A 13,896-nucleotide genomic window follows, 5' to 3' on the forward strand; every position below is an offset into this window, starting at 1 on the left:
AAAATCAGTGGGAATACCAAATTATACAGAATTTAAAAAACAAAACACAAAGAACTAAATCAAGTGTTGCCAGATTTGCGAAAGGTTTGTATAAATCCTTGGTTTATCAAGTAAGTCAACAAAAGTCTTTAAGGAATTCATGCAGGCATTCAGAATCAAAAGTATACGTATGTATGTATGTAGTTGAAATACTTATGCCGACTAGTAAACATTAAAACCTTTTTGCCGGCTATAAGAGCTGCCAACTAAAAACATTCAGGGTGACACTCAAAGGAGGAGCACTCTCAGTTTAGTACCCCTTGTGTAGGTAAGTATTATGTTATGTCAGAGAAAATTACATAATTAATTGATTGCAAGTTGATACTTTTTTTCTTTCCCAAAATGGCCATGGCAGACAAAGTTGTACATTGTATGTACGCAGAGAAAGCGAGAGAGAGAAAATCATGTTGGCGACTTCATTAAGGGCGGAAAAGTTCTTTAATATATGAAATCTATTAGTTTCCTGGATGCGTGTGTGTGTGTGTTTGTGTGTAGGTAAATCGCGCCAAATGAGTTGACAAAACTGCAGAAGCAATGAGCATTCACAGCCACAGGACGACAAGGACAACGACGATGCCTTATAATGGCTCTCGAAGCTGGTGGTTTTGTACAGACTGCAGGTGGCGGGAGGGGGAATGGTGGGTAGGAGAAGGTCGGGTCGCATATATATAGCATTTTTATCATGCTGAACTAATTGCAGACAGCAACCAGGAAGAAGCGCAGCCAAAAGGACGCGCCACATGCCGCACAGCAGGGCGCCAGCAGGTCCTGTACCCATCCATACTCATATACATATCTATCTGCTATATATGAACGCCTATATGTGTGCGTTGGATTGTGTGTGTGTGTGTGTGTGTCTGTGTGTAAGCGTGTGTGCGTGGGTCCTGTGTACGCCATAACATAAATTCTCATAAGCGTAATGCTTTGAAATTGAAGCAAACTGTGATAGCACTAGCCCTCCGCTTATACCACTCCATCTTGTCCAAACCAACAACAATTCACACAAAAACCACTAAGACTGCACTGTGGTAGCAGAGCTACCAATAAATTTCCCAAGAATAAAACACGAAAGAAAGACGCCCCATCAATAAACAAGAAAGCAAAACGTTATATTTTACCCCTACACCATGTTTGACAATAGCATTGAGAACTGTGAGACTTTCTCTTAGAATAAGATTAGTAGACATTCTATCATGTCTAGTAAAGTCTTCGTTAAAACCTTAGGAGAGAATTGTCTACGACACAAGATGCAAAAGCAGATATAGGAATTGGAATCTGGAATTCAAGAGTGCAATTGGTTCGTGCGAACTTCGACCAGAGAAGGTTTTTATTGTAGCCCAGTTATATTGTTATTTAAGTTAACAATATTTGCATAAGACTCGTTCCAATGTGCAGCGCCTGCTGTGAGTTATTGGAAATTGCAAGTTGAGAGTGCGGCGCGAGTTTTTTCTCCGAGTTCTGTTCGAATGAACGATTTAATTATAGCAAACTTAATTTATATTGAATGTGCTTTTTTGCTTTTTTTTTGTCTATTTTAATATCTGAATTTATAACTATTCCATATATATTAAAGACATCAAGTGTGCACCATTTTAGTGTTGACTTTATTATTATAATAATAATAAAGCTGAAGCAGCTGAAAAACAAAGCAAAACACAAAATAACAACAACACCAACATCATCATCGACAACAAGGACAATCAAAAAAAATAAAACAAAAAAGAAAAGGAAAAAAAGAGAGAAGGCACAAGAAGAAGGAAACAAGTGGAAGGAAGGAAGGAAGGAAAAAATCAATAACCACCCGGCCAAGGCAAATTTGCATATGAGCTGAGGTGGTTGCCCATTGGGTGGTGCGACCAACTGAGACGAATGTGGATGGGTTTGGATATGGGGTATGAGAACAAGGAGTGGGAGGATATGGGGGCTTAAGGTGCACCCACTCAAGGTTGTGCCCCCTGCACGCTCCGTTCGCCATCTCTTTTAATATTGTTTAAGGCATCGTTGTTCCCATTGTTGTTGTTGTTGGTTTTGGCGCATGTTGCGCCTACGAAATGCTTGTTTGTTGGACCTAAGTGGGCGGTCGGTCGTTTCGTCGCTTGTATAGGTGATGTATTTTGTGTGGGTTGATTGTAGAAAGAGAATGGAAAGGAAGGAAGGTTAAGCCGGCTCCAAAACAAGGGCAAACAAAAATCGCACAATATGCAAAATCAAAGAGTTTGAATGGCAAAACAAAAAAAAAAAAAAAATGAAAAACACACCAACAATTGAGATCGATCAATAATACACACAAATCTGTATGCAAAACCGATACTTGTTAGCGATTGGAAGTTCTGACTTCAAAATGCATATATTTTTACCTACAGAAAGTTTTTACTCATTTCTTACATTTTTTTCCATGCCAAATATAAATAACCAAATCAATTTTAATTACAAATTCCAAATAATTGTATTCTTTATACCAAATAAACTACCCCTGTCTATTACATTCCCTTTAAGTAATTCATTAGCTTAACGATGTTCAAGTAAATTTAACGAGAACACATTTCTCGCGCTCCATCTACATATTGTATTTGAACTCTTTTCCTTTGCCCTTTTCCATCGGCTAGCTAAGTAAGTGGGTCAAGTAAATTCAGACATGCCAAAATGAAAGGAGGGGTGTATACACATTTATATGTATATATAAATATATATTCATATATACATATGTGTGTGTGTGTGTACCTTTATATTACCTATAGGTACATATAGTTGTAGACGTCGTCAAGCTGAAACTAATTGGCATATTGTGCATATACATATGTATATTGGTATATACAATATTTGCTATGCCATGAAGCAAATAACTGAACAACAAATTCCAATTCTGAGTGGTGGATCGTATGTGAAATCAAAGATTGGGAAAAGGAGACGCAGACAAAGAAGTTGAAGCGGTAGAGAGTTTGAAAGTTGAATTGAGTTGAGTTTCTCGGAGTGACTGACTGACTGACTGACTGAACTGGACTGAACTGGCTTGGACTGACTGGTCGGTCGTGCGCGTTTATTTATTGTGTATTTGCATTATTAGAGCAACTCAACTGTGAAAAGCAACGAACGCAGGAAGGGTGGATAAGAAGGACGATGCCAGAAGCAACTGACCACCCGCATCCCTCACTCACTCATTCACTTAAATAAAAGGCAAAGCTACAGGGACACTCAATGAGAGGGAATTGGGGCGGAGGGTATGGTGAACGTGTTCTTTGTCTCGATAGGTGTCCAGTACGAAAAATTCTGTGCTCTATCCCAAGTCTCAGTTCTGCTTCATATTATTATTGGCAACTTGTTTAGTTGAGGAACTTTGTAATTTTGTTATGGCACACAGCAGAGCAAAGAGGTCACTCCCTTTCTCTTTCTCCCTCTCTCTCTCTCTCTATCTATCTCTGTGTCTCTCCATTCCTTTCACTCACTGTGCATGAAATATGTGGATATTTTTAGATGTTTTGAAGCTGCATTCTATCATACGTAGAAAACAAGGATTCAACCCAACAGAGCTGTTTGTTGTTGTGTTTTTAGCTAATAGAATCATATAAACTTATTTATGTCACAGAAAACCTAATACACTAGGCAAACGACAGGCAGGCAACTAGCCAGCCCTTGCCTGCACTTTGCCACGCTGTCTGACATCTGTGACGAAAGCGAGTGTGGGCGTGACAGTTTGCCATAAATAAAAAAAAGGAAAAAGGGAAAATAAAACACAGTACCTACTAATACGATAATAAAAATATTCTTAGATGAAAAATCAATGAGATAAAATAATGCTATTCAAAGAAAATATCATGAAATTCCAACTTAGCACTATTAATCAAAAATACCGTATGCTAAATTAATCGCCCTATTGCAGTTAGCCAGTTATTTGAATTAAACATCAAACTCCAACCAATTCTTTGCATTTGAGTTTCATAGTACATACATACATAGGTAACAATTTTAAATACTTTTTTGAAAAAAGATTTTTGTGAGCATCGAAAGTTAACAAATAATTGGTTCAGAAACTTGTTTTTTTTTATCAAGTAAATAAATGGAGCACAGCAGGACAAAGCATTGAAAAAATTAAATAAAAGTGTATACAAGCTTCGTTATAGAACCAACGAATACCCAAATGTAAGCAAATGACCTAGATTGCAAAATACAAATATTAACAAACGGAACCTCTGCCAATGTGTTTTTCGTTGCTCTTCTTTAGCATGAACTTTGTTAATTTCCTTTACAAACTTGCCAGCAAACTTAATTTTTAACTGCTCGGGACCTATGTTCATTTGCTTGTATGTACTTCAATAACATTGGAAACAAAATGACATTTCGAATTATTGTTGTTAATGGCTTTGGTTATTAATGTTGTAGATTGTGGTTGTGCAACTTTTTTGTTGAAACTGCCATTGATTATGTTGCATTTGATGTTTTGGTTGGTTGCTGGTGTAAGATTGACAGTTTTCTTTTATGAATATGGCAACCTCATCTCATCTTAGTCACAATTCTTATGCAGAGGACGATGACAATGACTGAATGAGGGTGAACATCAAATAACAAATATTTCTGCGTTATTTTTTCCTCTTCATTTTGCAGCTCCCTCAGCTTGAGGGTTTTTCTTTCGATTTTATTTTCGGTTGCAACACATTGGCAAGTTTGACAAGCCAGAAGATTGACTACGTGCTGCACATTGACAAATGGAACGCGCAAACCGAATCTTTCATGATTTTACACTGCGTGATGTGTGTGTGTGTGTGTGTGTGAGTGAGTGGTGTGCAGAGGGACAGGGGGCTCTGGCGATGCTATCATTGCTTGATGGATCGACAGAGACTTTAATCATGGGGACTCTGCACTTGCTACAATAAATGTATGTATTTACTCCATACAAACTTACTTGATAAATTGCAATATGGTTGGGGAAGGGCGATATACATATAATCTGGGCTAGTAGCTTTTACTCACCTGCAATTAAAAAAGAAAGAAAAAAGGTTTCATTAATTGATTTTCCATATGATTAAATTTAAATAGAGCATATTAGAGCCGTAGGGCACATGGATTTGAAATTGATTATTTACATAATTTTAATAGGATTAATTGACTTCTTAAATTTTGATAAACACTCCAGGCCACTCTAATTACTACCGATGGGTTTTGAGAAACCTCTTACTGTTATTTCTCAGAAATCGCATTCAGGACTTTTGGCAAAATTATGCAACAATAAAATAATCCTTTAGTGAACATCGATCGATTGGTAACCTACATGGTAAAACATTAGTTTAAGTTGAGCAGTTTGTGTGTAAATTGAAGAGGATATTATTATATAAATTTTTACATTTTTCTTACGGGAATTCTATCTCTCGAGGTTCATTGCCATTTCGTGTATGATTCTTTTTTTCTCTTAATCGCTCACATCTTCCCAAAGTGCATGCCAGTATCAACAGAAAAATAAGCATTAAGAATATATAAAAGTAGAAACCAAGCCAAGCCTTTTGCTGCAAAAAGGCAAGATGATGGCAACGTCGAGACGCGTCGCCGGTTTTGTGACTGCAGCTTGTCTGCTGGCTGCTTTTCTGCTTTGCCATTGACAAAAGCCTCAAGTTTCCAATCTCTTTTCAAGCTCTTCTGACACAGCCTCAACTTGGCCGGCTTATGCTTTTCACACACACACACACACATTCAGAATTCAACATTGAAGGGAGACGACAACTCGCTTTCTACATACTTATGTACACACATACATACAACCATACACACATATGTGATGCATGTGTCATGCATTTTTAAAGCGACTTTGCTTGAACGAGGGAAATCAAATGTTTGTAATTAAAATTAAATATTCTATTAAAGGATCAAAACTGCAAGCGTAAAAGGATGGATGGATGGATGGTTGAATGGCATGCAGGCGCCCAGTAAATAGAAATCAAAAGCCCTCTCTGTCTCCATACAAAATGCAAATAAACGAGGGCTACTCAACATCTCAACGTCCACAAAAACTATGTTTATATGTATTAGTATATGCATAAAAATTAATAATTAATTAATAATAATAGACAACGTGTTGTTGAGAAAGAGTAGTTATAGGCCATTTTAGAACTGCTTTCGACATTTGCTTAATACATCTGATTGTATGAAAACTCAATTTATCGTGTTTAATTTCATCTCTTATGGTAAACTTTTCTTTGAACCCTCGTTCGTACATACATATATACATATATATATATTTCATAACACAAATGTTTAATCAACATGGGCATGAGACCAAAAATAAATAGCACATCAACTTCAGGGAAATGACGATGGTTTTACTGTTGATTTTCATACTGCTGGTATTAAAGAGAATAGGTAGGGAGGAGGGTTGTGTAGGTAGTATAATATGGGATGGTGGCTAGGGTATATGCGTTTTGAAGGAATCTGTATATAGAGAATATACTTTATACTGCCACTGACTGGCTTTCCGCTTTAGATACCAAGTGCCATTGCCATTGCCATTGCTATTGCTATGAAGCGTGAAATGTCAAGTGCTCAAGTTTGAATTTGGTTTGGCAAATATTTATATATAGTATACACAGAGGGGATAAGAGATAGGCGACAGAAGAAGGAAAAGGAGGAGAGTAGCACAAATGCAAATACGTTAAGGACACACACACTGTGATAGAGATAGAAACAGAAACGGAGACCGAGACCGATACCGAAACCGAGACAGATACGGATACACAGTGGCTGGCAGGCATCAATTAATAATTGAAAATTGTCTGATTTAAGTGCTTGACAAACTTATGGATTTTGATATACTCTTTTCGATTCTCTCCTCAACTATTCCTCGGTGTCTCTACCTCCCTCACCTGCCTCTCTCTTTCATCCACTTTGTGTGTGTGTGCGTATTTATTTGTATATTTATTCTGCCTATATTTATGTATATTCCGAATGAGAGCAAACAAAATACCCCAAATACAATGACAAATATAAATAAAATGAAATGATTTTCCTACTACTAAAAATAAAAATAAAAAACGAAAAGAAAAGTTTATTTCCAGGAAGTACTTAAAACAGGATAATCCGCTTAAGCTTTTTTTTTGCCGCTTTTTCGAATTTTATTTAAATGTCAAAGAAGAAATCAAAAAGAAAGTATACGGAGAAACTCTCTCAGTTGAAACGCCGAGTACATTTAACATGGCAGCATTTCAATGCGACAATTTCAAATAGTGAAAATACACTTAAAAGTCAACTTGGAAAAGTTTTCCTTTAATCAAAAATTTCCAGGTGTCGGAAAGGCAAGCATTTATGGTTGCTTTAACTTTCAAACTGTCGTTATTTGTTTTTTTCTTTAAATAAAATCTTAAAGCTTAACTAAATAATATCAGACGATTGCCAACACTAATATTTAGTTAAATACATATTGTTAACTTGCATAACAAGAGCATGTGAAAGAAATAATATATGTTAATATGTGTTGTCTATGTATTCTTAAAGCTAAACTTAAAGTATTTCGTCGTGGCCCTTATTTATTTGTTTTGTGACTTATGCAAAATTACTGCTGATGGGGGGGCAAATTGACAGCTCTTAAATATGCATAATGTTTTTCGATAAACAACAAAGAAGAATAGAGAAATTATAGATAAAATGATTAAATTTATAAATATTTGTATACTTTTTGTTAGGCAATTATGCAAAATCACATATGCACACATACACAGATGCATAATAAATGGATTCGAAATTGATTATGTTAATGATTTTGTTTGGTTTTGTGGGTTACTTCTTATTATTTTATTTTGTTATTTTTTCGTGTTTTGTTTGTTTGTTGACAATTCTAATTGTTTTCGGAATAATCAAAATGAATATGAAAGAATTTTGTATATGTATATTTATGAATACATACATATGTATATGGTATATTTATTAACGGCGGCGGCGAATGCCATAGCGACTTTTAGACCGTTGCCCGACGACAAATCAACAGCAATATTCTCCTCAACCTCGTCGTCGTCGTCATCAGCAGCAACACCACGTGAAGAGACGGAACGGACGAGCTCTCTGTGTGTGTGTGTGTGTGTGTGTGTATCCTGTTGTCTGCCGCACTGTTTGTTGTTTGTCTTCGCTTTTGTGTTATTGCCACGCATCCTTTTTGATGTCCTGCTGTGATTTTGCAAACCGCCGCAGCCGCATTGGACTGCCGCCAGTCAGCCGAATGTTGTTTGTATAGTCAACCGCCAATGCACACACACAGACACACAGACACACACACACACAGGAAGAGAAAGAAGGAAGAAGAACCAGAGACAGAAAGCGAAGGGACACAATTCACCCTGACTGCTTTTTCTTCACCTCCTTCTCCGCATCGTTCACTTTATTCCTCTACTTTATGCACATTTCACGTTGGTGTATCCAAAGGTTTGCATTCACACACACACACACACACACGCACACATGTAAATATGAAATTTATTAGTAAATGTTGCATATCCTTTTGTGCCGTGTCAGTTCCGGGTTGGATTGCATATCCATGCATCCTGCATCCCTCTGCCCCCGGCCCATTTGGTACTTGTCCTTCTCCTATCGCCTATCTATCCACTATCTGGTATTATTGTCAGTTTGCCATACACTCCAGCGTTTATTATTTCAATTTGTCATTGAATTAGCATGAATTGTCTCAATACCTTCCAAAAACAAAGCCAATTAAAGAAGTATGAGCTACAAAGTTTTGCAACAAGTATCTGATTTTGATACAAAATTGTTTCTTAAAAAGTCCTCAACCTGGCCAAAAGAAAATGATCTAAAATATAAATTAGCGAAACCCAAAATTGATCAAAATTAACAGATATTTTGTCTATTTTCCTATCTTTCAGAATTGTTTTTTGCTCGTTAGTTAACAACAGCGTAGATTTGAGGACGTCAAAGTGAGTCCGCATGAACTGGAATGCCATGGGATAGAATGTTTGCATTGTTCTTTATTTCAACAAATTTTCGTATTACAAACTTTTCCTCCTTTATGGGGGGAAAAAAGCGAAAAAAAATTTATTCATTGCATCTGGGTTAGCGATTTCCCTACCTCGCCCTACGGCCCAACCACCAAACCAATCCTATTACCATTTTCACATCTTGCCGCCTTCCATTTGAAAGCTAGAACAAAGCATCCTCGGTGACATTTTATTGCCGTAAATTCTCTTGCCCGACGTCGCTACGCCCCTCTTCAATGTTCTCTCTTCGTATATCGCTTTGTATATTCGTTTTTTTTTTTTTTTGTTGGCTCAGTCGGGTTTTTGTGTGAATTTTTACGCTATTATTTGAATTTTATTCGAATTTTTTTCGTTCCTTTTTTTTTTTGTGGTCATAGACTGAGAGTTATTGTTATATTCCCACTGGACTGTGAACCCTTTTGATGCGAACTAGGCCACTTCCATTAGGTCCAGGATGCAGTTCCGCAGAGGATGACGCCAGCCAGGCAGTCGCTAGTTTTAGTTGTTTTTTTCTGTCAATTTGGCAACTGTTTGTGCCAAAAATGGAAATGCTACGTAAACATATTTGACTATCTCTCTCTCCCTTTTCTCGCTTTTTGTTTTCTTTCACTTGTTTTGCGAGTTTTTTACCCAGGATACGCTTAAGGCTGGTCGTTTCCCTTTTGTGACAATGTTCAGCGTTCAATGTCAAGACCATTCCAGAAGCTTCTTCTTATGTTTTTCACCCAACCGGAGAGGCGAACAGTCCCAAGAGTAGATATGTACATACATATGTATAATTTTTAACAGTGACCCGATTCTGATATAAGGATCACTTTTCACGCATTCGAAGCTTACCTTCTACACTTGCAGTCTAGGGTATGCTTCATATTTTTGTTAATAGAGCTTTTTTATTATCGTAGGTTTCTTTCTTATTTGCAAATATGTACTTTAAGAAAAGTCAATTAAAGGTTGATCGGCAACAACAAAATATAATGCTTACATTCTATTTCTGGTCAAAACACACTAGATACTTGAAAAAGATCCAACACTCCTTCATACACTCTCTTTTTCTCTCTCTCCCTAATTGTGTTCTTATGCGTGTTGCATACTAATTTGAAAAATTTCAACATTACAACGTGTAGCTGTCAGGCAGGCATCTTTGGTTCTTTTGCCGTTTTGCTAGCATTCCTCCCCATCTTGAATTACACACAAATGGCACAAATGTAGTTAGTTTGTTCCGTATTTTGTGCTTGATGATTAGAGTACTGTGAAGAGATAGAGTACTGGGCTGAAAACGGGTGGCTAAGGTGAGCGAATGCTTGGTCTCCTGTACAAAGTTTGTAGTCAAAGGTATTACAGGCGGCAATGGCAATAGTTAGCAGCATCTTAACTACATGTATAACATATACACATACGTATTTGCTGACATTTGTGTATGTGTGTTTATTTCTTCAAAGTAAATTTCCATTTCCCAGGCCAAGTGTAAATAAAACTTTTCGTTTTCTCTTGGTTGCCATTGGCCTTAATTGCCAGTTATTTGCCTTGCCATATAACTTACAATGAATAAAGTGTTATAAATTCCAAAAGATATAAACAAACACACGGGTAAGTGAAGCTACTCTAATTGTAATTCGCAACACAGTAATAATCAATGTGGTTAGAGCATAGTAAATATTTTTCACCTTTTTGGTAATTTGTTTTGAATAGTTTTTGCGGCATTCTATTAAAATTACTTAATTATCTCAAACTATAATTCTAGATAAATATATTATAATCTTGTTTGGAACTTTGTACAGATTTTCTAAATAAAAATGCAATAGACTTTCAAAACATAGGACTAAACAAACTCTAACCACATTGTCGTTGGATTAAACTAAAAAAAAAAGTCGCTAATGAACTAACCAAATACAGCTTTGTTGAAATTTTACAAACTCAGGTATGAAAAAACACACTTTTTTCGTTGAATATAAACTTTTCAAATGTTTTATCTGTAACTTTTTTTCCTTTTGCACTTTCAATCGGTTGCTACGTCCTTTAAACCCCAAACATGGCCCATTCTAGTTCTTTCTAAGTATTTCTTTTTCTGTAATATTTTTTTCTTTTTCAACTTTTTCCTCTTTTTGTTTCAAATATCTTAAAGGCGAAAGAAAAAATGAATATATATTTTAGTGCTTTTTTGGCTTCTTGCCGAGGTTGTTGTTGTTGGTGTGAGTGCTGTTGCAATTGCAATCGTTGTACACGTTGTACAAGCAAGTTGTTCTCTAACTTATGGCATCTCATTTATCTTCGTAAGTTTTGGGACCAACCGACTGAACGACGAAAACGACAACGACTAAGACTATTGCAATTTTTTTTGTTGTTTTCTTATGCTCTTCTTATAGTATTTTTATTTATGACCATTGCTGTTGTTCGTTTTTTATATCCTGATGCAGGACACGCAAAAAAAGTTCCAAGTCACCGAGTCGAACGGCTGCCATTGCCTCAGCATCAAGATGAAATGGTTCTAGAACGGGACCCAGTACGCCAGCTTCCAAACCAATAGAGAACTGAGCAAAAGCCTCATAGAATTGTGGGGAGCGTAAATGCTCCTCGATATAAAGACTTGAACCATTTAGATCATTCAGCATCTGTTCCTGCTCCTTCACTGCTATATCATCATCATCTTGGGGCAGCTGGGCAAGTAGAGCACGCATACGCAACTTAGATTTTACAAGAGTTGATACAGCCGTCTCGCCATGCATTTGTAAGGCCAACCCCAAGTCAATAAACGATGACTCAATGATAGTCGAGTCAACGAGTTCCGTGGGTTGCGCCAATGAAGGAAGGCAACTGGCCTGATTATTGTCTTTGGAGTCCTCACTTGTCACTTGCCCGTCTCTTGGGGTGGTCCAAAGTTCCATTATTTCGTCCTTTTGCTCAAATATGTAACGCCCTTCGTCAAAAATATACTGGTCTTCTGTAGAAATGTCGTTGCCACCACCACCAGAACGTCTATTTGTGTCTGATGCTAAAGGTTTAGAAGGATCGATGGTGCCATCAACATGTGGGCCCAATAGGTATTCATTCATTCGAATGCAAAATTCTTCATCATTTTCATGGTGCTGCTCCTGCAACCAAAAGAATAAACGACGTGTCGATTGTTTAAATTTTAAGACATAAATCCGTCCCGTCTTGCACTGTTCAATGCGCCGGAACTGCAATAATCCTGGTTCCGCTACAATATCAACTTCAATATGCCCCGTTTTTCGATCCACCCAACAGAAATGTATTTGATTATCCTTAATATATCGACGAAGGTAGATTAAGCCCCTGCGTTCTTCGGGCTCAATACGCTTACCCACCATATTCATTCGTCCTGCTTTATATTCAATCAAATTCTCACTTTGATCAGACATTTTCCGTGTCACTGTTATTGTTTGTTAACACAAATATAAAATAATAAAGACAGAGAATTTCGAAGTGAGATTTACTTGCCTTTATGTGTGTGAGAGTCGATAGCTTGAAATGGAGTGCAGTAAAATGAGAGCCTACTTGATGTTTACGTACACACACACATTTTTCTTTTCCTTTTGGTCTCGATGCTCCAACCTGGCTCTAACCTGGCCCGGCAAGTCAGAGACGGCCGTCAATTGACCTTTAATTGCTCACTTAAAAGCACATAAAAACGTGAGGCAAGAAGTGCTCTTGCCACTGTTGCTGCTGCTTGCTCATCGTTAAGTGTGGCCAGCTTAGCCTCTGTGTGCAATTAAATTAAAGTGACCGACTTAGATGGGGCTTAAGCACATCACCATGGGGTAGCCAGTCGTAGCTATATATATATAGATAGGTAGGTGCAAAACCAAAGCTACGACTTAAAATCTTGACACAAAAATTTAAACATTAAATATATCCAAGAGGGGTAAATGATAAGGAAACAGATGAAGCATAAAAATATCAATATAATAACATACACATAATAATCCATATAAGATTACTAATGAAATATGTGTTATGATCCAAACAAAGGAAGCGATATTACAATTTATCAGAAATGTTAAATAGGAAATTACGATGCCAATTAAATGATAAAAAAGTTTCTAACGAAATGTCAAAAGGTTATGACCTCAAGGAAAGATAAATAGACAAGCATTTACTTACATATATCATATTTGTGTTTTATCCATACAAATATGTATGCCACCGGGGTGTCCAGAGACTTAATGGGGTTTTTCCTTTGATAAGCATTTGAAAGCAATTACAATTTAAGTACTTAATTAGGGAAATACGTGAGCAAACACTCACATACACACACACACACAAACACATGTGTACGCCCACAAACATTGAGAGCAACTAAAATGGCAGGTGAAGTGAAAGAAATATAAAATATCAAAGGAGCCGACTTCGGCTATGTCAAAGTTTATATACCCTCGACTGGACTTCTCATGCTGAGGAGTTGTAAGCATCTAGCAAATTTTAGAGTACCCTTTGCAAGGGTGTACACGTGAAATAGTGTAACGAAGTTGCCTTAATCGACTCCTAGTCCAGACTTTAAGACGAGATGTGCCAGATGTGGTAATTGGGAGTAGTGGCCGGATGAGTGAATGACTGTAAAGGTGAATGGGTGGTTATGGGATGAGTCATCCGCCTTAAAACACCAATAAAAATGAAGGCAATTTGGCTGGTTGCTACACCCACAGCAACAACAACAGAAACAATAACAAAGAATAACAGCAACTACAAAACAATTTGTAGTTTACGCTTTACGCGTTTTCTTGATCCAAAAAGAAAATATATAAAATAAGGTGACTTGGCAACAGGATACACACACACACACCTACACACACTATAAAAGCACACGCGCATGCCCTCCCCACACACCTAATATCACCTAATAGTAAATAAAATCAAGAACAATAAAAAAAAAAAAAAAACC

At 37.0% G+C, this 13,896-nt stretch overlaps 2 protein-coding genes across 9 annotated transcripts in view; both read right to left on the bottom strand.

The window, feature by feature from the left end:
• The window catches only part of rg (rugose), a 164,490-nt gene that overhangs the window by 113,279 nt on the left and 37,315 nt on the right, over nt 1-13,896 (bottom strand). The window lies entirely within an intron of this gene.
• On the bottom strand, nt 11,145-12,460 carry Rpn13R (Regulatory particle non-ATPase 13-related). The gene has a single exon (XM_068303605.1). It carries the CDS (start codon nt 12,374-12,376, stop codon nt 11,372-11,374), a length of 1,005 nt encoding a protein of 334 aa, XP_068159706.1. The 5' UTR covers nt 12,377-12,460; the 3' UTR covers nt 11,145-11,371.

The sequence above is a fragment of the Drosophila tropicalis genome, unplaced genomic scaffold (genome assembly GCF_018151085.1).
Source record: "Drosophila tropicalis isolate 14030-0801.00 unplaced genomic scaffold, ASM1815108v1 contig_158, whole genome shotgun sequence".
NCBI classification, from domain to species: Eukaryota; Metazoa; Arthropoda; class Insecta; order Diptera; family Drosophilidae; genus Drosophila; species Drosophila tropicalis.

Coding starts and splice junctions, on each gene's coding strand:
- Rpn13R (XM_068303605.1), bottom strand. CDS start 12,376: ATGTCTGATCAAAGTGAGAATTTGATTGAATATAAAGCAGGACGAATG.